Source organism: Ceratotherium simum, chromosome 14 (genome assembly GCF_057802395.1).
Source record: "Ceratotherium simum simum isolate JZ-2026a chromosome 14, ASM5780239v1, whole genome shotgun sequence".
NCBI lineage: Eukaryota > Metazoa > Chordata > Mammalia > Perissodactyla > Rhinocerotidae > Ceratotherium > Ceratotherium simum.
The window spans coordinates 38,182,306-38,209,107 of NC_141913.1; the positions used below are offsets into that span (position 1 = coordinate 38,182,306).

The 26,802-nt window shown below is 36.8% G+C and overlaps 1 protein-coding gene across 3 annotated transcripts in view; it reads right to left on the bottom strand.

The window, feature by feature from the left end:
- Positions 1 to 26,802, bottom strand: part of DYM (dymeclin) — a 437,675-nt gene that overhangs the window by 161,691 nt on the left and 249,182 nt on the right. For all 3 annotated transcript variants that reach the window (XM_087439193.1, XM_004422520.3, XM_087439192.1), the window contains one exon: positions 22,499 to 22,601. In XM_087439193.1, coding sequence (XP_087295319.1) covers positions 22,499 to 22,601 — 103 coding nt within the window. The remainder of the gene's footprint in view (positions 1 to 22,498; positions 22,602 to 26,802) is intronic.

Consider the following 26,802-nt stretch of genomic DNA (forward strand, 5'->3'; position numbering starts at 1 on the left):
CTGAAATATATCCTGCAATCTCATGGAAATAATTCCAGTGCAATGATGAGGCCATTTGGAGCTTCCCATAACCTGAGTTGTGGGAATACCCTTTGACTTTAGTACTTTTCACTTGATTTATTAAGCATAATTTAATTTAGAATCTGATAGACATATAGATTTAAAGAAAATTAAGGTATTAGCTACTATGAGGTTTATTATTATGAATTGTTATTAATTTAAGTATTGATATAAAACTGGCATTTTAAACAAGCTTAACTATTATCATTAGTCTACACAAGAACTTCATAACGTTGGATATGCTAAGAAATAGGAACAGGAGTATAGACATATTCTAAGGAAAGAAAGGCTAAATAGGATATTGAGAATAAGTAATTTTATACTCTTTCTTTCCTGGACTTCAATTAAAAAATATAATCTCTAAAACAATTTTCTCAAGCTTATACTATTCAAAGTAATTACCATTTTTACACGCCCAGATACCATCTGTTTTGCCAAATCCAGTGGGTATTTTTTTTTTTTCCTCTTGTGAGGAAGATTGTCGCTGAGCTACCATCTGCGCCAATCTTCCTCTGTCTTGTATGTGGGATGCCTCCACAGTATGGCTTGACGAGCGATGTGTAGGTCCGCACCCGGGATCCAAACCCTCAAACCCCGGGCCGCTGAAGTGGAGTGCATGAACTTAACCACTATGCCACCGGGCTGGCCCCGTGGCTATGTTTTAATCCTCATCTCATCCTCAATCTTCAATCCATAGTTGGTTCAGCATTTCTTCCTCTTTAAGACATGCCTACCTGACACTGTGCACATGGGGTTTCTGATTCCCCTTGAGAGCATTTCCTCTTCCATCCAACTTCTGAAGCCGGTGGCCCGTTAGTGCTCTGGACTGATCCCTCTCTCCTTCTCATGCCACTTTCTCTCTCACTGTGCTCTCATCAACTGCCATGACTTTGAATATCTCATTTAGGTTGACAATACCTACATTTCCATCTCCAATCTAGACTTCCCTGAGTTCCAAGTTCACCAAATCATCTCTCACCAGGTGGATTTAACTGGCCTCTCAGTCTCAACTCTTACCCCTTTAATTCACTTCTCCACAATACTCTTTTCAAAGGTACATCAGGCCAGTTACTCCATTGTCCAAAACGCTTTAATGACTTTATGCCAAACTATGGATAACATCTCAACTCCTTACAATGAATAGCCCATCAGGCCTGGCATAGCCTGACAATAACCTATAACTCCAATCTCATTTAATGCTATTCCCTCCTTGCCCTCCATCCACACTACAAGACAGTCTGGCCTGCATACAGTTTCCTGAATAAACAGAGCTCTGTCCTGCCTCAGGGCCTTTGCATATGCTGTTTAAAACACTCTACCCCAACTCTTCCTCTGGCTGACTCTTATTCATCTATCAGGTCTCAGTTAAATATCGCTTTCTCACAGAACAAATACCCAATCTCCCCTACACCCCCAAATCTAAATTAGAAGTCTCATGATTCTCTTGCACTATGTTGCAGTTATTTTCCCTAGCCCTATTTATAATTTTGTATTTACTTGTTTGCTAAATGATTGTTTTTTTCCTCCACTAGCTCTCTGAGATGGGGTAGGGTCCATATGTGTTCATTCATCACTATTCATTCAATGCCTGGGGCAAAACAGGACAGGAAGAAAATCATGTTTTGAATGGATGATGCCCTCCTTAAATTTATGCTGTGTTTTACTTTTGTATTTACTGTATTTAATCCTACTTAAAAATTAATAATAAGTAATTAATAATAGGACTGTCGTGCTTATTTTCAGATGTGGAAATTGCAACTCAAAAAGAGGAAGTAAGTTCTTTACCATCACATAGGTACTGAGAGAAAGATGTAGGATTCAAATCCAGTATGTCTGACGCCAGAGTCCTTGTTCTTAGACCGGGAAACTGAAGCTGAGACATATGAAATGATTTATCAATGACTTATGTAATAAGAATTTGACTGTTTTCCTTTTTTTCTGGGAAAGAAAGTGGATGCATATTATTACTCACATATTGAGAATACAAATTTTCTACAATCGATTCATTTTAAAAAAATCTCTGTGGCTCCCCGTTGTGGTATTACTGCCTGACAGGTTCCTCAAGGACAATGGCCATGTCTGCTAACACCACACAAGTTCCATAGAGCTTTATATAGTCCCAGTACACCTTGTGAGTGCTCTGTAAGCAATGATGATGATGCAATGTCATGCTAAGTTATTCTATGAGAAGAAATAAAGCAATTAGGATGGAAAAAAACAGACACAAAAGCTCCACAGACTACAGAGTCAGAAAGAGATCTGGGGAGTCATTGCCATTATAGTTCTAGAACCAGTTCTAGAGCATTTCTGTTAGATGCAGACCTCATCTCTTATGCTTGAATCTCTAGTGGGAAAGAAAGAGTACTTTATCTATTTGCATCTGGTACCTAGTAAGTCCTTTTTGGTGTAGGATTTTCATGTTACTAGAAAAAGAGCAGGTTAACACGGGGCATCACTATTTCAGTTCCCTTTAATCTGCCACCATCACCAAGAACAGAGCATTCCATCACTCCTATAAATAGAAAGGCAGTAAGGCTCTATTGAAAAACAAAACCCAGCGAAACAAAGAAAAGATATATGCTGAAATTTCAACAATTGAGAAAAATATATACAATTTAATACTATGTTCTAAAGCCCATAATTAAATCAGAAATAGATTATTCCATGTTCAGATAAATTTTGCCCAGGAAGGATACATGGAAAAGCCCGTCTTAATTTCCACTCCTGAACAAAGATAGATAATCATATTTGATGAATACAATCATGGTATGATAATATCCATCATTTACTGAAAATCTACTATGATCAAGGCATTACGACAAGAACGTTATATGTATAATCACTAATATTCAATGCAACTCTACAAAGTAGCTATTAGTATCTTCATTTTATAGATGAGATAACTGACGCTCAGAGAGCTACAATAACTTATCTAAGGTCGCTAACCAAATATTCACTAACCAAGGTAGAATACTTAGTAAGTGCTAAAACAGTTAATTCAAGTCCAACCCGCAGTGTAAGCTTATTCCATTACGCCACGGGGCATTGAAAAGAGAATTTTAAATAGCCTTCCTCAGCAATAAGGTTCAGTTTTCAGTGATGGAAGAATAAAGGACATATTTTCCTATCATTCAGGTGCTAGAAGCTGTAGTGGCAGCAATACTGGCCACTAATATTTATACAGTCTTCGTTACACGCCCAATATTGCACCAAATGCCTTCTACGCATTCTCTCCTTTACTTCTCACAACAATCCCATGGCCTAGGTATTATTGTTTTTATTTAACAAAGGAGAAAACCAAAGATCAGAGGGGTTAACGTCAAGGTCACGTGAAGGTTAAATCTAGTTTTTTCAGATTCCAGTGCTCATACTCTTTAACTTAAAAAAAAATTGTAGTAAAATACACACAACATAAAATTTACCATCTTTACCATTTTGCTACCAGTTCAGTAGTGTTAAGCATATTTACACCGTGTAACCTCTTTAACTTCTTTAATTATAAAACTTCAGATACATACAGTCATGTGCCATATAACAATGTGTCGGTCAACAACGGACTGCATATACGACGATGGTCCCATAATATTAGCACCATACAGCCTTGAGTAGGCTATAGCATCTAGGTTTGTGTAAGAATACTCTATGATGTTTGCACAACAATAAAATTGCCTAATGACGCATTTCTCAGAATGTATCCCTGTCATTAAGTGACGCATAACTGTACATACAAAAATAGGATAGTATAATGAACATCCATTTACCGATCACCCAGCTTCAACAATTATCAACTCATGACCAATCTTGTTTCTTTATACTCACCCACTTCCTCCCCTCAAGTGTTATTTTGAAGCAAACCCTAGACATATCTTTCAGCCATTAATATATTGGTAAATATCTCCAAAAGAGAAAGATTATTCTTTAAAAAATATAACCATAACGCCATTCTCACACATAAAAAGTTAACAGTAATCTCTGGAAATCATCAAATATCCAGTCAGTTCTCAACTTTCTAATTAGGTAAAAAAATGGTTTTTGTTCTTTTTTTAAAGACAGTTTGTTAGACTAAGGGTTCAAATAAAGTTTTTACAGTGCAATTGGTCTTTATTGAAGTATGTTTCTCTCTCTCTCTCTCTCCTTTTGCATTGCAGTTTATTAGTTCAACAAACCAGGTTAATTGTCCTAAATAGTTTCTTGCAATCTGGATTCTGGTGGCGGTGTTTAATGTTTCTCTGTTCTGGATATTTCTGGTAAATTGGTAGCTGAATCTAGATGCTTGATCAGTTTAGGTTTGACTTTTTTTTTAAAGCAAGACTACTTCATAAATGGTGGTGTGTTCTACATCAGGAGGCACATAATGCCTGGTTGTCTCTTTCTGTAAGTTAGCAACCACTTATGCTCAATGCTTGGATCCATTAATTTATTAAGGTTTACAAAATGGTGATATTCTAATTTTATCATTCCTTTTTCAGTTTTATTAACCGTCACACTTTTCTAAAGAGGAACTTTCCCCTATCTATTATTTTGTTACCATCTTACATAAAAGGCAGGATAAATTCCTTGTTCCTTTTAGTGAAAATCTGGTTGCTGAGGATGCTCAATGCTACGCCACTGTGTTGGTCACTGTTTCCATGAGTTCAAAGGACAGAAGTAGAATGACTAGACATAGCTAGAGATATTAAAAAAACAAAAACATGAGTCCATACAGATACTTCCTATTCAAACTAAGATCAAAGGGTTTTGACTCAATCTCTTTTATTTTAACATCTGCATATACTCCCATGCCAAGAATCCAGGTTCCCAAGGCAAAGGAGAAAACAAAATTAGAATACTGCACAATTACTCATTTGCTTTATATCACATTACACACATTGTGTCTTGAAATAATACCAAGGTTTCTACACAAATATGATGAGTAAAAACAGTTTAATTTTTTTTCAGTTGCGTGTTTAAGGTATAGCCTATTAGGGATGAAAGTCACTTGGATGTTTGGTTATGCTACCAACTGGATATACGTTTAAGTTTATTTATTTCAATTCATTTAAATTTTAGAGATTGCCTTTTTAAATTGTTTTATAATCATGTTATACGTATAATCATTAATATTCAATCCAACTCTATTGGAGGAACTACACAAATAGTTCTTAAGCTAAATCTAAAGAACAAGAATTATTCACAGTCTAGCTTTACCTCTCTCAGTCACTTTCACCCCATGCTTTCACTCTCCTTATAGGTAATGGTTAAAAAAAATTTTTTTTTTACAGTTTGTGCTTCCATTGTTTTTTTCAAATATAAATAGATACAAATGGATATCACCAACCTACCCTGAAGATGATTATGTGGTGGCATATAGAGCTTCATATAGAAATATTTTTCATCCATTTTTATAGCTGTATAGTACTCTGTTGTGTGAATGTAGCAAAGTTTATTCAACCAGTTCTTATTGATGGAGCTTTAGATTGAAGATCAATTTGTTTGGTTTCAATGTTCTCATATAATTGTATGCTACATTTATATGTATCAAAGTCTTTTATATAATTAGCCTTTTGATGTGGTTTATTTTATTTGCTTTCTTTTTATATTTTATTTTTTAGTATATATTTTGGTATTTAGGAAGTTTGGATTTTTGTTCTAATGGTAACCTTTATATGAATAACTTTATATAAGTCCCCTCATCCTCTTATTTGTTGTCACTTTCTGTTGGTTCACTACCATAAGCAATATTGAAATTAGCTAATTATCTCTTCTTTTTCCTCCCACTTCTCTCCTGGCATCTGATCTGAAGAATATCCTTCAACTCCCAGTTAATCATAAGCAATTAGCAAGCTTATTCTACTTTCCACGTGTGCTCCCCTTTTCCCCCTCCATATTTTAATAGTTGTGTTGTATCTGCATTGTCAGAAATACAGCCTTTATGTACTATGCCACTTTCTCCTCTACGAATATCATTAGTGTTGGTTCTACAAGTAAAAATACAGATAACGCTCGGCACCAGTCTTGATGTCTGTGTCTCTGCAGTCATCGCGGTTATCTAAAGCTCTTTCTCTAGTGCAGGGGTTGGCAAACTATGAACCAGGGGCCAAATCAGGTTTGTGGCCTGTTTTAATATGGCATTTGAGCTAAGAATGGCTTTTACATTTTTAAAGGCTTGTGAAAACAAAACAAAAACACCCCAAACAAAGGTATGTGACAGAGACAGCATGTGGTGTATAAAGTCTAAAACATTCACGATCTGGCTTTTTATAGAAAACCTCTGCTGAGCACTAGTCTAGTAGACTCCTCAGGAAGAGAATAATATTCTCTGAGCTCCTCGATTTAATAAAATTGTCTGTGTCTGTTATATTTGCAAGTCAGTGTAGCTGGATATAAAATCCTTGGCTCACATTTGTTTTCCTTGAGTATCTTAAAGATGTTATTCCATTTTCTTTTGGCATAAAACCCTGCTGTCACAAAGTCTGTTGACATTTTGATTTTCTTCCCTTAGAAGTGACCTGGTCTTTTTGCCTGGGTACCCCCCAATTTTTTTCCTCTTTATCTTTGTAACTCACAATTCACTATAATATGTGTTGGTATTGGTTGTCCTGGGTTGATTCTCCAAGGCACACAGTATGCTCTTTCAACATGCAGTTTCAAATCTTTTTTCTTCTTAATTTTAGGAAAGTGAAGTATAGCTTTTAGTATTTCTTCTTTTGGGGATTTCTATTTTACAGATGTTGGATCTCTGCCCATATTCTTTAGTCACTTTCTCCCAAATCCTTTTTATTTCTTTTATTTCCTTTTGTTTTCAAGTTTCTCCTCCTTTTCATCTTCTAGTTTTCTTAAGGCATTGTATTTACTTATTTACTAAATACTTTATCTTTGTGTATAGCCTACACTTCTGAAGTGTTTTTTTCTTTTATTTCTAATTTTATTTGGAAATAAAATTTATCCATTTGAGTTTTTATAATTTTGATTTATGTTGTTCTATCTTGTATCATTTTCTTAATTTCTTGTTGTTTTGAAGTTATTTAAGTTTTCATCTATTTTGTGGGTACATCTCATGCTTTCATTGTTAATACAGATATTATTATTCTTTTATCTTCTATCTTTGCACTGAATTTGACTGTTCTCTTCCGCTTATTTTTTTGCGTGTGTGTGAGGAAGATTGGCCCTGAGCTAACATCTGCCAATCCTCCTCTTTTTTTGCTGAGGAAGACTGGCCCTGGGCTAACATCCATGCCCATCTTCCTCCACTTTCTATGGGACGCCGCCACGGCATGGCTTGACAAGCGGTGCGTCAGTGCACGCCTGGGATCCGAACCGGTGAACCCTGGGCCACCGCAGCAGAGCATGCGCACTTAACCGCTTGCGCCACCGGGCCGGCCCCTCTTTTGCTCATTTTTAATGAAGTACGTTTTCCCGAAATTTTTTAGGAGGGAGAGGAGGGCCAGGGTAGCACTTTCTAGCTTCAGGGCTCTAGGGCTACCATTTCTTTTGTTCATAAATATGGCCATGCACTTTCTGGGATCTTCTGGCTCTCTTCTCCAACCCTACATTCATCTGAACTTTCTTTTTTCTTTGCTTATTGTCCCTGACCTACTCTGTGGGCTGTTTCTAGTAGCTTCACCTCAGTGTGGGGCTTGGTCCTAGGAGAGAACTTCAGCTGTTTAGTTTTAAGAGTTCATAGGGCCAAGAGGCTAGAAGCCCTTCAGATGGCACTGCAGACTCCTTACATTCAACTGTGAACTGGAGCGTGCAAAACCCCTGCCAGTTTCAGGCCCGCGTACTTCCCAGTGAGGCCCCTTGGCTGTTGTGGGGTTCCTCTGTTCTCAGGTCCCTCGGGTGTCTCACTGCTTCCTTCAGGTCCTCTCACAGATACTACAGGATCTTGTAGCTCTTGGGAGGTTGTGCCCACCCTCTTGTATTCTGGGCTTCATGTGGCCACTGTGTCATCTAGTTTTGTTGTAGATGTGGTAACTGTTTGTTGACGCATTCTATTTGTTGTTTTCATGGGGAAATTTCAGGAAATTAAACTATAAAGCTGGGTCCATCTTCCAGGAATTCTCCTCACAAAGTGTATACTTCCAAGCACTATATATACTGACTCTTAACTAATGGCCCTTCCACTCTGAGAGACTCAGATGAAAACCACTCAAAACTTTTACGGTGCGTTCTCAGAGGAGCCTTTTATTTACAGCATTCTATAAACCATAAGCTGATATTTATCTTATCTATAAATATGTACATCACTCTGATATCTACAAATGTCTGTCTCAAATCCTTAAAGAAAGGATCTGTATCCTCACTTTGTATTTCCTATTGAGCCTCCTCACACACTCAGGCCCACTATTGTTGTATAACTCCAGGGCACACCATTCATACTTGGCTCTAGGATGTGTTTCAGGAACATCGTTCACACAGAATACAGTATGAGTGGAGTCGCCTGTAATTGTCACTGCAGCAATCCTATACAAATCCCTTTCTATATATCCAGTGTTTCCTCATGGAAACAATGGAACCAGAGAATGCTAACGTTAAGGAAATCACACGAAAAAAATTCTACTTTAAGATACATTTTAAAGGCAAGGAAATCAAGAGTCAGAAAGGCAAAATTAAGATCCCTAATCTCATAGTAAATTAAAGATAAAAAAATAGAACACAGGCCTTATTCTCAGGCTGTTGCTCAATCTAAAACTTTTCTGGATCACTCCTCAATAAGCATTTGTTCAAGAGATTATAAATATGATCCAGATAATCTCCTTCCTAGCTACAATACCTTGCTGGGCTCACCGGGGCTCCTGCCTCAAGCCCTCTGCACTCCCTCTTCCATCTTACTAGAACACACTTCCTCTAGATACCTACATGACTTGTTGCTTCTCCTCCAGGTCTCTGCTCAAATGCTACCTTCTCAAGGAGGCACACACTCGACTACCACCCATTTACATTGCTGTTTTCCCACTGCCGGTACTCCCAATCCCCTTATCCTGCTTTATTTTCCCATGGGACTTATTGTCTTCCAACATTTCATTCATTTGTTCATTCATTCCCCCATGCATGCAGTCATTACACATCTCTCTTCATTAGAATGTAGGCTTCATGAGGGCAGAGATCTTCATCTTCACTGAAGTCTTCACAAGGCAGAGAAAAGTGCCTGAAACAGTTAGTAGTTGCTCACTACTTGTTGGATGAAAGAATAAGCAATTTCAAGTACCTTACGGAGTGTGTTCATGGATGCATTCCTCTTTTGTAATTGGTATTATTAACTGTTAACCTGGAGAATATTAGTAACTATATGGAGCATTCACAATGGGTATGGGGAATTTAGGACTTGGAATTGGTTAATGAGTTATTTCACATACAAGTTTAAAGTACTACTAATAATGAAACAAAGGTTACTGTTATTCTAATTTGAATTCACTAACCAGCATGAAACAACTTCATAAGAAAGATAACATCTGATTATTAAAGGCTCAGTGCTGTTTAGGCTTAGAACATGACCCTAAAAAGGATGAGTCATTAACTCAATCACTATATTGATCAACTAGCATTGTACACTGAAGGGGAAAAGATATGTTTCAGAGCAACACAATACTCTCCTCGCAACCTCAGTCAAAATACAAATTTGAGATCATACAAGATACCAGGTAAGAGATTACAGGTGACTCAAATGCATGAAAATAATTACCCACGCCTGTCCTACTGATTACTAAACAAATATGCTAAGTAATTTCATTTCTGTGGTACCAAGTGCATTTAAGGACTGAACATTTAGTATATGTCAACTATCCCAAAACAACTGCTTTATTGTATTAATAAATCAAAAAAACCAATAAACTGCAATCATGGAATAATCTCTAACAACTGTCAAAGCACAATTTAACTTGCCTTTCTACTTCCCAAAATATGCCACTTCTCATGACTAAGACCTCCAAATTCACATCTCAGAAACTAAAATAATCTATGAATAAATTAATAAACAATTTAGGCTTAACTTTATGTGATGTTAATTGACTCTTCTAATAATACCTTAAGTCTAGATAAACTCTAAATGCTTTCATGTTCATTTTCTGCATTTCTAAGGTGATCCCCAAATACTCTTGTAAGGATTCTTAAGAATTTTTCAGAAATCCAGAAAATTTCCAGAAAAACAGCTAAATTTTCAAATATAATTTGTTTTCAGAAATTAAATCAACTAAGGGAAGAATTGAATTTCCATTCATACAATGAGTACTAGATTACTGGTTTTTGCGGGTCTTATGTGGAGAAACAAAAATAAAGCGCCATTTATAAAACATTTGCAGCTTTGACTATAATCAACTGTAATAATAAGATACCAGCTCAAAAAAATTCTTTTCATTTAAACCTCTTTTGTAATACTGCTTTTTAATAAGCCTCATAATAGCCGATTAAAGGACCCCAACAGAAATCATTCACCCCACATAAAACAAACATTGCCTTTTCTTCTTAGCTTTGTTTTACAAGCTACATTATTTCCAGATGATGCTTGAGGGGACTATGGTTTCAAGAATTAGATGCTTAAATAGACAGCTGCTTTCTATTTGCCATGTAAATCAAGGATATATCAAAGAAAATTCCAAATAGTAGACTTCTTTTCTTCCTATTAGGAACTGCAAACTCAGGCAGAAAGGGGGAAAGAGAGGGAAAAACAATCAAAATTGGAGCAAACAGAAAATTAAAATAAGGATTTGTTAAATAAATAAAAGAAAATTTGAAGACTCTCAGGGAAAGGTATCTTTATATTAGCTCTGCACAGCAGAGGTAAGAATTTTTTTCACTACAATAGGAAGGGGGAAAAAAAGAAACCGTGATCACTGTTCTTTACGAATCTATCACACATTGCTACTGAATTTAATATGCATGGGTTATTTTTTCTGTATTCTTTAAACTTCACTTAGAAAGTTAATCAATCATTGCCAGATCTCAATGCAAACACATCCTATTTCCTTTTATAAGCCAGAGGAAGGAACATACAAGTTATTTAAGTATTTTTAGTGACAATTTTTTAAAAATCCTTAAAAAAATATTCCACCATACTTTGTAAGAAGGAAAGGAACAAAATTCCTCTCCAGGAACAAAAAAAGGGCAACATTCTTTCCTTTAATTGAGGTGTGCTTTTCAAGAATGAAGAACTTTTTCTTTTTAAACAAGAGAGGAGCCCTCCAACTAAATACTGTCCTTAGAAACATTCGCAAAACATTTTTGGAACTCCCAGTTCAGAAGTGCATCCAAAGCCAGGTTATAATACAACCAAGAAAATCGGTCTGATTAGGTTCAAGTCAGGCCTGGTTTTTAACTAGGAAAAAAAGGGGTGGTGTTGGCGGGGACTTGGTCCCTTGCTAGAGGATTTATTTATTTGAATTTTAAAATCAATTAAAGAAGAAACTTCCTGGGACCTAATCAATGTGGGGGCTGGGATCTATTTAAGTTCAAAGCAGTTGTTCCTAGGGATGTTCACCCACTTTATTCACCAGATTTGGCTCTGATTTTCTTTACGCTAGTTTCTACATTATGAAAGTAACTATAAAGATCTTGATTCAAATCTCATGATCCTCCTTGGAGAACTGGTCGTTCGAGGGCTGGCGCAGGGGAAACACAAGATGAGCTGGAGCATTTTGAGGGTCTCAAAAAAAAAAAAAAGGAGCACATTTAAAGAGCAGAGGACGCAGCCTGCAAGAGTCCCAATGGCCCAAGGTAGAACAACCTGAGCAACAAAACAACGGTCCTGGATTATAAGACAAAGAATAGAATTATTATCCATGAGTCTATACTGATATAAACAAATAACTGCATAAATAAATACACTGGGGAGAGCTGACAACTGTTCCTCGCAGAAGTATTCTATTAATAAATGTAAAAGGAATGAGACAAATAGAAAATCACTAATAAACCAGAATAATATGCTGCAGGCAAGATCCGTCAATAGATGCTAACGTTTGTGGGAAAATGTTTAAGCAAAAACAAAATATTGGCATTGTCTCCAAGTATTTCCCCAAAATACATAATTACAAAGGAAAAATTAGCAAGTTTACAGTGAAGAGTCTTGGCAGACATCACCCTAGTGAAGTGATCAAGGTAAACAGGTAAACATCACCAGGAAGACATACCAACAGCATATACTCCCTGGTAGGATGCACTGAGAGGGGCATATCATCTCTGTAGTATCCTTCCCAATAATGCATAACATCAATATAATCACGAGAAAATGCCAGACAAACCCAAACTGAGGCGCATTCTACAAAATAACTAACCAGTACTCTTCAAAAGTGTTAAAGTCACAAAAAACAAGGAAAGACTAAGGAGACGTAACAACAAAATGCAATGTGGGATCCTAGGGTGGATTCTAGGAAAGAATAAGGGCATTAGTGCCAAAACTGGTAAAAGTCAAGAGAGATTTGTATTTTACTTACCAGTATTTACTAAGGTTAATTTCTTAGCTTTGATAAATATTCTATGGTTATGTAAGATATTAACAAAAGTGAAAGCTGGGTGAAGGGATATATGGAAATTCCTTGAAACTCCTCTGTTAGTCTAAAATTATCTTAATAAAGAAAGGAAGGAAGGAGGAAGGGAAAGAAGAAAGGAGGAAAGGAAGGGAAGTTATGTGTATACTTACAAAAATTTCAAGATCTATACCCATAAAGAAAAGTATAAGGTAAAAAGCATAAGTTCTACTTTCTCTTCCCTGAGGTCCTTCAGTGGCTCCTCAAAGGTAACTACTATTTACTAGTTTCTTATGCACTTTTCCAGAAAAATTAAATGCATATTTTCAAACATACACGTATGTATGAATAACCTATAAAGTGTGGGGTTTTTTTTCTTTTTACTGATTTAAGTGTTATATTTCATATAAACGAATATGGCTTGAATTCACTTTTTAAAAAAATGGCTGCAGAATGTTGCACTGGATGAATTTATATTTTATCTCATCCCTATTGAGGGATGTTTTGCTTGTTTCCATTTTTTGCTGTTAAGCCAGGCTGAAAAATACACACACCTTTTTGTAGTTGCATCTCTAATTGACTTTAGCAGTTTCTAGTCAAATCACTGCTCAAGAAACATATTTTCCCTTTTTGAAAATATTAACTTTTTCAAAGTATAAAATTTATTTTCCTACATTCACCCTCGTGCCTTAATGCCAGCCAAGCTGCTATCTATCTGCTATTTCATACAATAAATAGTTCTTTTTCTAGTGTTCCAAGCACTACTTTTTAAATTTTTATTATTATTTTTTTTGTGAGGAGGACCAGCCCTGAGCTAACATCCAATGCCAATCCTCCTCTTTTTTGCTGAGGAAGACTGGCCCTGGGCTAACATCCATGCCCATCTTCCTCTACTTTATGTGGGACACCGCCACAGCATGGCTTAACAAGCCGTGCGTCGGTGCCAGCCTGGGATCCAAACCAGTGAACCCCGGGCCGCCGCAGCGGAGCGCGCGCACTTAACTGCTTGCGCCACCGGGCCGGCCCCAGCACTACTTTTTTAAAATGGCTTTATCAAGATAAAAATTCACAACCATGTACTTCACCGATTTAAAGTGTACAATTCTTTTTTAGCATATTCAGAGTTGTGAAACCATCACCACAAGCTAACTTTAAAACAGTTTCATCATGCCCAAAAGAAACCTTGTACTCATTAGCAGTCACTCCCCATCCTGCTTCCCACCCCCAGCCCAATGCATCTACTATCTATCTCTATAAGATGTGCCTACGCTGGACATTTTATATAAATGAAATGTGGCCTTTCGTTACTGGCTTCTTTCACTTAGTGTAATGTTTTCAAGGTTCATCTATGTTGAAGCACATATCAGTACTTCATTCCTTTTATTGTCAAACAACATTCCACTGTATGGATATACCACATTTTACTTATGCATCCACCAGTTGACGGACTTTGAGTTGTTGCCATTTTCTGGCTATTGTGAATTACGGTGCTATGAACATTCACATTTTTGTGTGGATATATGTTTTTAATTCTTTGGCAGTATTTATTACCATATGCTGGGTCATATGGTTATTCTATGTTTAGTCTTTTGAGAAACTGCAAATTGTTTTGCAAAGCAGCTACACAATTTTACATTCTCACCAGCAGCTATGAGAGGATTCCAATTTCTCCACATCCTCACCAACACCTGTGATTATCTGCCTTTTTGACTATAGTCATCCTAGTGGGTGTGAACTTCATTGTTTTGATTTGCATTTCGCCATGGATAATGATATTGAGCATCTTTTGATGTGCTTATTGGTCACTTGTATGTTTTTTTCAGAGAAACATCTATTCAGACCCTTTGCCCATTTTTTTAAATGTAATAAAAGTTTATTGCTCTCTTGCATTACAGTCCAAGAGGGTACAAGTTGGTCTTCTGTAAGATGATTCAGGGGTCCAGGCATTGCCATCCTGTGGGAATCTCACACTGGATTTCCTGCATCTAGCTAGCAGATGATGAGAGAAGTGAAGTGTGGAAGATGGCACAGTGGTGACATCATTTCCTCCTGCATTCCACTGGCTAGAGCTAGTCAGATGCTCTCCATCAAGATGCAAGGGTGTTAGAAAATGTTGCTTAGCTGTGTAAGCAGGGAGAGGAAATGGGTTTGGTGAGCATCCAGCTAGTTACTGCCTCACCCAAGGCCTAGTGGGGTGCCTGGCACATGCCTGGCATTCAGGAAAGGCGGCTGATCGATAGAGAATGCCAACATGACCCATTCCTTTGCTCTTGGCGGTCACTCTGGTTTGGTTCACCTGAGCGGCTCTGGGAAACACTGAGCCCTAATAATTCTAAGGTCATGGAGCAGGCTAGGAAGCAAGGGCCCATCTTTGGGGTTGAGATTCACCCTTTGATGCCAAATAACTACTCACATGTTCCCAGACAGATTAGAAACGCTTCCTGATTAGCTGCTTATCTGTGGTTAGTTAACGGTGGCTCTTGTTATCTCTACCTCTCCATCTGATACTGTCCTACAACTCTCCTGCAGGAAGCTCTCCCTGTCACTAGAGGATGCAAACACAACCCCATCCTCTGAACCAACATCTATTGTCCCAGAACCTCTCTCCCACACATGAGCTGAACAGCATAACTTTAGTAGCTAACACTTATTAAGCGCTTGCTGTGTGGTAAGGATCCCACTTGGACTCATTTATTTAATCCTCACAACAACCCTGGGTGGTAGGTTCTACTGTTACTCCCATTTTACAGATGAGGCAATTGAGGCCCAGAGAGGCAAAATGACCTGCCCAAGGCCAGACAGCTATATAAGCTACAGAACTAGGTTACAAAATATTCACTCATTTTTTAATTGGACTACAGTCATGTGCTGCATAATGACATTTCAGTCGATGACAGACCACATATTCAATGGCAGTCCCATAAGATTAGTACCACATAGCCTAGTGTATAGTAGGCTATGCCATCCAGGTTTGTGTAAGTACACTCTACGATGTTCCCACGATGACAAAATCCCCTAACACATAACGTGTCCCTGTCATCAAGCAACACGTGATTGTATCTGTCTTTTTATGATTGAGTTGTAAGAGTAATTCACATATTCTGAATACTAGTCCCTTATCAGATATAATATTTGCAAATATTTTCTCCCATTCTGTGGTTGTCTTTTCACTTTCTTGATGGAGTCCTTTGAACACAAAAGTTTTACATTTTGATGAAGTCCAATCTATCTATTTTTCTTTTGTTGCTTGTGTTTTTGGTATCATCTAAGAAGTCTTTGCCTAACCAAAAGTCACAAAGATTTGTTCCTATATTTTCTTATAAGAATTTTATAGTTTTAGCTCTTACAATTAGATCTATGGTCCATTTTAAGTTAATTTTTGTGTATGGTGTGAGAAAGGGGTAACAAATAATTCCGAGCACCTGTTATGCGCCAGACGCTGTGCTGGACACGAGGACCCCAATGGTGTGAGGCATTGTGTTCACTTGTATGCCCTTGTTCTAGAAGGGCAGCCCCTGGGATGTTTTCCTGCTTTAACCTCTCCTTTTAAAAATACTGTCCAGCTCAGATTTCAACTCCTTTTATGAAAACTGCCACAATTCCTTCCCTACTTCCCAAAAGTTGTCTCTCCATCTTACAACATTCCACAACTTTGGTTACAACCCTCTTATAAAATTTGTCACATTGAATTGTATTTTAGTTGTGCATTTGTTTTAACTAGCCTCTTAGTGTATAGTTGTTAACTAGCCTCTTAGTGTATAGTGTATAGCCTCCCTGTGTATAGTTGCTATGCCTTCTTCATTTTTACTTCTCATGTCGTGCTAAAGTAATTCCAAAACATAAGTTTTAGCAATATTCTGATTAATGTCATCATCACTGGAATAAACACCCAAAAGTAACTCCTTCAAAAGTGACAATACCTGAAAGAAACTATTTTATTTTATTTTTATTTTTTTTCGTGAGGAAGATCAGCCCTGAGCTAACATCCTTGCCAACCCTCCTCTTTTTGCTGAGGAAGACCAGCCCTGAGCTAACATCTATCGCCAATCCTCCTCCTTTTTTTCCCCTTTTTCTCCCCTAGGCCCCAGTAGATAGTTTTATGTCATAGTTGCACATCCTTCTAGTCGCTGTATGTGGGATGCTGCCTCAGCATGGCCGGACAAGCAGTGCGTCGGTGCGCGCCCGGGATGTGAACCCAGGACGCCAGTAGTAGAACTCACACGCTTAACTACTAAGGCACCGGGCCGGCCCCAAAACTATTTTAATAGTGACAAATTTCATAGTTTCAAACTTCTTGGATATGGCAGCCCATCCAAGATAACTGTTCCCGTGTGATATAAATGTTATAGTCTCTATCCCAGCCTTTAAATCCTACCAAAAAATTTGTGACGGTCTCATCAAGAATACTATGAAATATAAAGAGTAGTATGTATGTGTATTTTTGTATTTATTAATGTGTATGTGTGTGTGAAGAGGGGCATTTTAACATTAGGTCAGTAAAGGCACAAACATTTTACAAAACAAACGGCTGGGGGCCGGCCCGGTGGCTTAGCGGTTAAGTGCGTGCGCTCCGCTACTGGCGGCCCGGGTTCGGATCCCGGGCACGCACCGACGCACCGCTTCTCTGGCCGTGCTGAGGCCGTGTCCCACATACAGCAATTAGAAGGATGTGCAACTATGACGTACAACTATCTACTGGGGGGCTTTGGGGAAAAAAAGGAGGAGGATTGGCAATAGATGTTAGCTCAGAGCCAGTCTTCCTCAGCAAAAAAAGAGGAGGATTAGCATGGATGTTAGCTCAGGGCTGATCTCCCTCACAAAAAAAAAAAAAAAAAAAAAAAAAAAACAGGTGAAGATATTTTTCAATATTACCTATCCATCAACTATTTGAGTCAAATGAATTTGAGATCTGAGTTAAAGGAATCACTAACAAGGAATCTTAAAAATGGAATGACCTAAAATAGGTGGGGGAAAAAAGTGAAAAATCCCTCAATTTAAATTTTCTTGTCGTACGGAATCAGCTGAGAATACCTCATAATATATTGGTGAAGAAATTAAAAGCAGATACAAAACTTATAAACAAGGGCTAAAAGATTATTAATAAGAACTGTCAATTTAAAAGATAAGTCAAATGACATATTCTAGGGTTAGCAATATTTTAGGTTTCCATGTAGAATGATAATGATAAGCAATCAAGACCTGATCAAAATAAATCTCAAATACATGGCTTTTGCTCTTTGGGAAGTTACGATTTAAGATAGCAAACTATAAGATCAAGTAGAGGTTGAACAATCTGTTCTATTCGCATTGAACTAAAAGAGAAAATGCTAAAACCACCTGTTAAATATGAAAGAATTCTGTCAAAGATCATGCAAAAATTAATGAGAAAATTGAACAAGTTAGCTTGAAAATTACCCATGTCCACTACCTGTTAGAAACTAATCTTTTTTGACTAAGAAAATGATCAAACACTTCAAATTATATGTCACACAGATATGATTTAGGTCTAAGACTCTTTTTCGGTTTTTGACACCACACACAGATGTACTGAGTTGGGGCTTCATACTCATCAATTAATTGGTTAATATTTAGTCTATTTTTTTCAGCCAAAGATACAAGAGAATCATGCCTTCAAAGTGCATTCAATCTTACTGGAAGAGAGAATAACACAAATGAAACAATTACAGAATATAAGACAGCATATATTTAATTGTTCTTTCTGAGTATGTATATGATAGATCATACATACCACTGGTTCTCAAATATTTTGATCTCAAGATCCCTTCAAAAATCACTGATGCTCTAAAAAAGCTATTTTTATGTGAATTTTATGTATCGGTACCTACCATATTAGAAATTAAAACTAAAAAAACTTGAAACCAGGAGACTATACAGGTACACATTCTGTTAGCTGTCAGAGCAATGAAATTACCACTTATCATGTAGCCTTTGGACAACTCCACTGTACAGTCATGAGAGAATGAAAGTAAAAATGAGACTCTGAAAACCACTGGAATGTGTGTGTGTTTATATATATAGATTAGTAGCATTATACCTGCTTAGCAAGTCAATGATAAACTCTTATCGACTATTTGTACTTCTGCTGATTTTTCTGATTCTCACTCCTTACTCTTTTTGGCCCGGGTCTTTTTGGCTTGTGCCTTTGCATTTACTGTTTGGAATGAGATGGGAGAGTCGGTCCTACAGAAAGTTTAAAAAGTTCTTTGATGATCAAAGGGCAATATAATTTGATTCCTTATGGTTCCACCTAGAATAAAAGTTAGATTCTTCTTATCTCAAATAGTTGCTAAGATGATTGTTAGAAATTAGAGAAACAAAGCTTATACGACATTGTGACAATATTCATAATTAAAAAACATGGTTATAGTTTAAAAAGCAACTATAACTCATTTATCATTTTTGTTTCATTTTCTATATTCAGGTTCTCTTGTATATGAAGACCAAAGTTGTTTGAGAGGTTTATTCTTTTTTTTTGTTTCTTTTTGTGAGGAAAATCAGCCCTGAGCTAACATCCATGCTAATCCTCCTCTTTTTGCTGAGGAAGACCAGCTCTGAGCTAACATCTATTGCCAATCCTCCTCCTTTTTTTCCCCCCAAAGCCCCAGTAGATAGTTGTACTTCATAGTTGCACATCCTTCTAGTTGCTGTATGTGGGCCGCGGCCTCAGCATGGCCAGAGAAGTGGCGCGTCGGTGCGCACCCGGGATCCGAACCCAGGTCGCCAGTAGCAGAGTGTGCTCACTTAACCGCTAAGCCATGGGGTCGGCCCGAGAGGTTCATTCTTATTAAAAAATTATTGAAAGATTCTTTAACAATTCTCTCCTCTCTCTTTAATCACTGAATTAAATTTTATGAAATCCTGATATCAAGACACCAAAGCTCAGCCAAGTCAACTGAACCTCATTGGCATTCCTAAACATCTTTATTGCCCCTGCAGAAGCTGTAGAACCAGCCTTCACTCTCTGTAGTGGGCATTCTCTCTCCCCACAGAGGAAATGAGTACAATTTTTGTTTTATTTCCCCTTAAGCAGTTGGGGCATTTCCTCATTATCTAGACTTGGCTGAAGGCTTCAGGTTTCCCCTGAGATGTTCAGACAAACACGGTTGTACTAAAGTACTAATACTAATGTTTTTGTAACTTGCTATTTGCTTTCTATGTTGTTACTTAACTGACTTGCGAATTATACAGTATAATGAGAATAAACATTTTCTTAATAAACTCAGAAACCTCTAGATAGACTGAAAGTACTCTATGTACTACATTGAGAAGAAAAACATATCCTTATTTTTAAGCACGTATTTAAACTCTTTGCTAATATAGTTCATTCAATCCTGGTATAGAAAGCGTACATCGGGGAATGTGCTGCTACATTAAGACCCTTTCCTTTTCCTTTTCCATCTTTTACAAACAATTGGTCTGAAGCAGTAGTCCAAGATACAGAATTTTGTGTGGTTTTTGGCAAAGACACTTAACAAGTAAAATTTCTGGGGAAGAAAAAGGAGGAACATATTTTATTTTCCCTGTTAATGACCAATGTACAAGAGAATGACAATGATAACATGGTTTCAAATGTGCCAATCACTTATACATAGTGTTTTGAGCAATGGGAATGACCAATAAAACACTGAGTTATTAAAAAGAAGAACACACTGCAGCACTTACTTTTGAGGTTGCTACTCTTTTCTTTACTCATCTTTCAGATCAATGGCAGGTGGAGAGATTCACAGTCATCACTACTACTGAATTAGTGTTACCCACCCTTTTCAATTAACTGAGGAAAGACGGTAAAATTCAAGTTCATAAACTCATTTGGGAAATGCTGTGATTTGTGAAGTCTCAAACACACAAATATTAAAATTAAGATTGTTAATGACAGATTCCAAATGGAATTTTCCCAGTATTTCTAGAAAGTGAATGCTTTAATAAATTCACTTTTTACTTAGAGAAAATTTAATGCAAGAAGAAAATAGTCAGCGACTCTAAAAACCGTGAAGTTCAAGGGCCAGTCCTGGTGGCCTAATGGTTAAGTTCAGCACACTCCACTTCAGTGGTCCATGTTTGGCTCCCGGGTGCAGACCTATACCACTCGTCTGTTAGCGGCCACGCTGTGGTGGCGGCTCACATAAAGGGAAAAAAAGAGGAGGATTGGCAAGGGATGTGAGCTCAGGGTGAATCTTCCTCAGCAAAAACAAAAACACAAACGTAAAGCTTATTAGTAGAATTCATATGTCTGAGTTCAACCTCTCCTTTCATTGCATAAACACCTCCATGATTAGCAAGTACTATGAAATATGACCCATTTTCTCAAAGAAATAACAATTTTATGGTCTCTGATTAAAGAAGAATGCTGCTGGGGCAACCTCAGGACTATACACATTCAACACATTTTTGTGGAATACATGACACAGGAATACTACAAAAATCAAATGATAATTACATAAAAATAACAAAACATTTATGAATGAATCAGATTCAAATTCTTAATAAACACAACCCCTAATGCCACTCCGGCCCTAACTGAGGTTTCCAAGGAGCAGTTATAAAGAAATATTTTTCTTATAACAAGTCATGGCAAGGATAGAAGTAAGTGAGCTTTTTGCTAATTTTTTCAAAAGTTGAGAATATTAAACCAGTAGGAAAATCTTAGAAAAAACTGTTGTTTTTTTGGTAAGAGAGAAGTACTTTGAAATTACAAACTTAATACCTTAATGGGATGACAGATCATAACATCACACACCCACCCACACACACCCACCCACCCACCCACACACACACACACACAAAATAAATAAAAGAGAAGAAAAATAGCACCAGTCAGGTTGTGGCTGCACATAGCTATCTCTGTTTATCAGCGACTGCTATCCGGACTGGGTGCTGTTCCCACAGTCTCATATCAGCACAACCATTTAGAAATGAAACAAACCACAGGAAACCAGCAAAACAACTCCCTGGCTGTCTGGTATGTATCACTTCAAACTCAGAATTTAAAAATTCTCTCATAAAGTTTCTAAATATCAACCCACTAAGTTGTTGTCTGGGGATTTAGGGAGGTCCTTGTTAGAACTTGATGAACTACTTCTGTGTTCTACAAAAGATAATTTTTAGCACCCTCATCTAAGCCATGTTCCAAAATATAAGAATTGTCACAGATAGTGGCACTGGCCTAAAGAAACGCGTAATGGATTCTCCTTCCTGTTGTTATATAATGCTCATCCCCATGCTGCTTCTATTCTATTCCACCATCCTCCTCTGAGGTCGGTAGTAAGCTCCTCACCCTTAAAGTGGATGGAACAAAGGCAGCATGTTAGTGCTGTTCTCTGCTGACCATGGCGGACAAGACTAGAGTTGCACGCTGACCTGAGTGGAGCCAATCAGATTCTCTCTCTCAGGAACCGAGAAGTAGGACTTCAAGACTCAGTTAGCTAAAGGCATGACACTCACAAGGACACGTTACGAGCTGGGAGGCAGGAAGGGGAAGGGCTGGAGTCACTATTTTAGTTCCAAGTCAGCAAATAGGGAAAAGTAGAAGGATAAAACTGAAGCACAAAGAAGCAGAGAACAGAAACAAAATGGCCTTGAAAGAGGATATTCTTGAATCCAATGGCTTTCCAATTTCACGCTCTAGTTCTCTGTGAAATCCAGGTGTACTTCCTCCTCTGGAGTTCAGATAAGAGAAACCTTGCACACTTCCTATAAAATCCCTCTTTTTGTTTTTGTGTAATTAGTTTGAATGGGTTTCCTGACTAAGGTAATAACAGTCCTAATTATTAACAAGCATTGGTTTAGGGTTGACTGACTTCAACCACTTGTTAATAATCATTTAAAAATTTTTCCCTTGATTTGAGACGTTACTCCTTTATTTGTGTATTAGATATTTCTCAGGTACCAAGATCACAGATCTTGAGGAGAGGCATAGTCTTATTTATAAATTTAACAGTCAAAGGAAAATCTTTTATTGACCAAGTAAGGTAATTACTCACATAATCTGGTAGAGGAACATCACTGGAACTCAGTGAACCTCTCAAGGACTGTGTGGCTTGTTCCAGAACTTTGTTGTGTTTTTTAGACAGCAAGGAAAACAAACTGAAAAAAACAAGCAAAAACCTCAATTATATTAAAAGCACTAAGTAACTCCTTTTCTAGGTCTTATATGAAATTACATAGTTCCAGAATTATTCTAAATATTATCATCATCATCAATTATTCTAAAATATACTTGTAACGATTCTTTTTTCGTGCCTGCGTTAACAGCAAGGTGAATAATACTATTGATATAACAAAAAATTAAGCAAGGAGAATTACAAGGGTTCTAAAAAATAAAAAAAGTTTGACATTTAAAATTACATTTCAAACACAGGAGAAATTTTCAGAAGATTACTATTGTGGGAAGAGCAGTGGACAGAGATTTAGAAAACCTGGGCTATGGACAGACTTTATGAGTAACTCATAAGTTTCTCATCTTTCAAATAAGTGTGCTGGATTAGATTATTTCTCAGTAACATAATACAGTAGAGAGTCTATGATTCTATATGATAGCTTTATATTCTTATTTCTTAAAAACAAAAAAGACTTTAAATATATGTATTATAAGATTTCTGCTTCTGGCCATGATGGATTAACTGGTACTGAATAATTCACCTCCTGTAAATAACTAAAAACTGGACAAATGAAACAACTGTTTCCTTTTTTGGAAATATTTCATTTGAAATATGAAACAACTGTTTTCAGGTGTTGTACAACAACTGAAGTGCAGGATTATGATCCCTAAAAGAGGAGAGATCCATATGGGTCCCATAATGATGAGTTTCTGCCTAGAGGAACATTCCAGACTATGGTTCAGAAAGGGGGGACCTAAACAGTACATAGCAGTATTGTGCTGAGCTGAGAAGACAGAGATATGAATTTGGGGCTGTTGTAGCAGCTGGAATTTGCAGGGCAGATTATTAGACTAGAGAGAAATACGAGAGGGAGGTCCAGAGATCTGCCCAAGGGTCTTCTTAAATGGCCAAATACTAAGCTGTACTGTGCAGAGAAAGACCCCATAAGGTGTGGCAGTGAACAACTACTCACAAGCTGTAAAATGAACAGCTATTTTGGAGGTCACAACAGGCTGAAGGATGCTGGCCTTCCAAACAGCCGGAGTGGAGAAAATTCATTGAACGTGGGCATTCAGTTAAATTGTCACAAAGGCCATGCTTTAGGAGTAGGGCTAGACTAAAGATTATTCTAAGATAAACCCTAACAGACCTAAATGAGCAATTCTCAAAGAATAAAACTAATTTATATCAAATGTAAATGGACTAAACACCCCAGTTAAATGGTAGAGATTGTCAGACTGGCTAAAAAAGAAAGACCCAATCACATGCTGTTTACCAGAGTCACACTTGTAAATTTAAAGACAAAGATAAATTAAAAGTAAAATGATACAAAAAAGGTTATAATTAATTATAAAGATATATTATATTAATATATATAAATATTATACTTAGGTTAAATAGTAACATATTATAAAGATGTAATTAATTATAATATAAACAGTCATCATAAGAAAGCTGGAATGGCTATATTGATATTAGACAGACTAGGCTTAAGGACAAGAATATTATTATTACAGATAAAGAGAAGGATTTTATAATGAGGAAAGGGCCAATTCACCAAGAAGACATAACAATCCTAAATGTGTATGTTTAATAACAGAGCTTCAAAATATACATAATTAAATGCTCCTAATATTAAATCTACTGTAGCTAATAAATACAGAATTCCTCTTTGGGTCAGATGGCAGCTTAAAACTAAAGGCAATTCTGATTCCATGTGCTTTTCCATGTAAATCTGGCATATTTTTTAAATGCCAAAACCATTACTCTAGCATTTCTTAGTGATACCCTTCTAAGTAGAATGTTGATTTGAATATCAATTTAGGAAAATCCGTAATTATTTCAGACGGTTTAAAGGGGATAGTCACTGAAGACAGGGCTACTAAGTATTCTTTCTAGATTAAGTTTTAAATAACATTATCAAGGAAGAAAATTCCTTAAACACTTACTCGTAATGCTAGATGTTGTAAAAAGCAAATGTAACAGAGGCAATGAATATTCTCTAAATCTATACTCAGATCCAGTAGGAAGGAAAAGTGAAATAATTACTGAATAAGTGTAAAATCATATGATACTGATTAAGTGCTAAGCATAAATCTAAAAGAGAGATTTCTTTGAAATGGAATAGTCCAGCAAAATTTCATGAAGGGGTTAGATCTTATACAGAGTCTTCCAGAGGAAAAAAGATTTATTTGTGCAAGACAAGAGAGAAGCCATTTCCCAACAGAAGGCAAAGCACACATGCAAATTAGGGGACAGTGAGAAGAGTGGAGTGGACGTGCTATGTCAAGAAGTAGGAAATAAGATTCAGTCTGTAAGGGTATGTGCATTTTTTTCAATCATTTTATTTTTCTGGGTCTTCTCCAGTTGAGGTTTAGTTTTGCTTTGTTTTTCCTTCTTAAGGTTAAAAGTAAACATCTCACTCACACCCTACTCACACCCATTCCCATGACCCATTGGTCACTAACATTTGCAGTTTATTGTGTATGATTCTAGAAATGTTATATGCAGCACAGGATGTATATAAATGAATACTGTACATATACATCCATCTTTTTTACTCCACAAAATATGTGCTGTTCTGTACCTCACACTTTTTCCACTTAACAATATATTCTTTGATTCATGCAACATTTATTGAGTGCCAGTTACTTGATTATCTAAGTATATAGATCTAACAATTTATTTAATTAGTTCATTATTAATCAATCATTGCAATGTTTCTAGTTTTTTTTTTAATTATAAACAGCACTGCAATGAATACCCTTGTACATAACTTTTAGCATACCGAAGGTGAGACTATCTATAGGATAAATTCCTTGAAGTAAAACTTCACTGAACATAATAGTGAACTGTAGTATGAGTATTTAGTTTTAAATAAACAAATTATTTTGCAGGCAATGAAAATAAAAAGGTAAAAATATGCTGTAAGAGTGTATAAATCACATTCATATGGAAATGCATAAAATGAGGGAAATTAGTAAGATTCTTGTAATTGGTTGCAGTATATTTTCTGGAATAAATAAAATTTCAGAAGTTTTTTTGAGACTGAAAGAACTTTGGTGGTCACTTCTAGCATAGGGCGTGGCAAGACTCAGAGGCATAACCTGGATGCCCAGACAAACAGGGAAAGGAAGCAATATACCTGGAAGAAGGGAGCTGCCTGGTTTTAGTGAGAGGGAAGGGGCAAGCGGAGCAAGACAGCGACTTCACCGAGCTGACCAAATACCACAACTCAGGAGCTGCTTTAAGGGCTCAAGAAACCTGGGATTCTCTCTCTGACAGTGTCCTAAGAGTGTACATTCAGAGAAGGACAACAGACGTAATCTATAGTAACGTTCAGCATCAACTGAAGAAAGTTACTAAAGTCCTAGGAATCAAAGCAAAAAGGATTTGAAATTGTTTCCCTTGGAGAAGAAAGGCTAGTTTATTTATTTTAAACGAGAACACTAACAATCCGCTTTCCTTGTTAGTAGAAGACAAAACAAGGAAGTGAGCTTCAATTCAAACACAAGCTCTTTCAGTTGGGCATAATGGAAAATTTGACTATTCAAGGGCACAAAATGTTGAAATGGTCCACCTCAAGACGCTGTGGCTACTGCTCCCCGCTGTTTTTAAGAAAGCTGGTATAAGAACGGATGATTTGAGGTCACAAGAACAGACAATTTGAGGTCACTTCCAGTCTTCTATCATGAATGAGAAACAGAATTCATGCATACTTCAAGTTGTTATTCCTTTACAATTTAATAGGCTTTTTCCTCAGGTTTTATACCTAGAGCTTCCAAAATTTTGGTGTTTTTTTTTTTTTTAACATTCTAACTTTGGCTTTCATTTAGCATTTTTAAGGCAAAATGATTTAAATTTATATGACACACGATTTGCAGACGTCTGAGACAAGTAACTTTTGCTTAAAGCTTTGCATTCAAAGTACTAGCCCTAGCTTAATGCTAGATAGAGTAAGTGATAAAGACAAATGATGTCTGCACGTAAAGGGATAATTCTGATTTTAAAAATAAGTGAAACTGACTGTCAAGTGTGCTTAATATTCACCCAGTCAGGAAATAGTTGCCAGAATACTTTTTTTAAAATTAGAAAAAGGCTAGATTTTTCTTCTTTTACAAGAATGTTCATTACAAATTGGTTTAACAATGAAAAACTGAAAATAACCAAAACATGGATCAAGAATT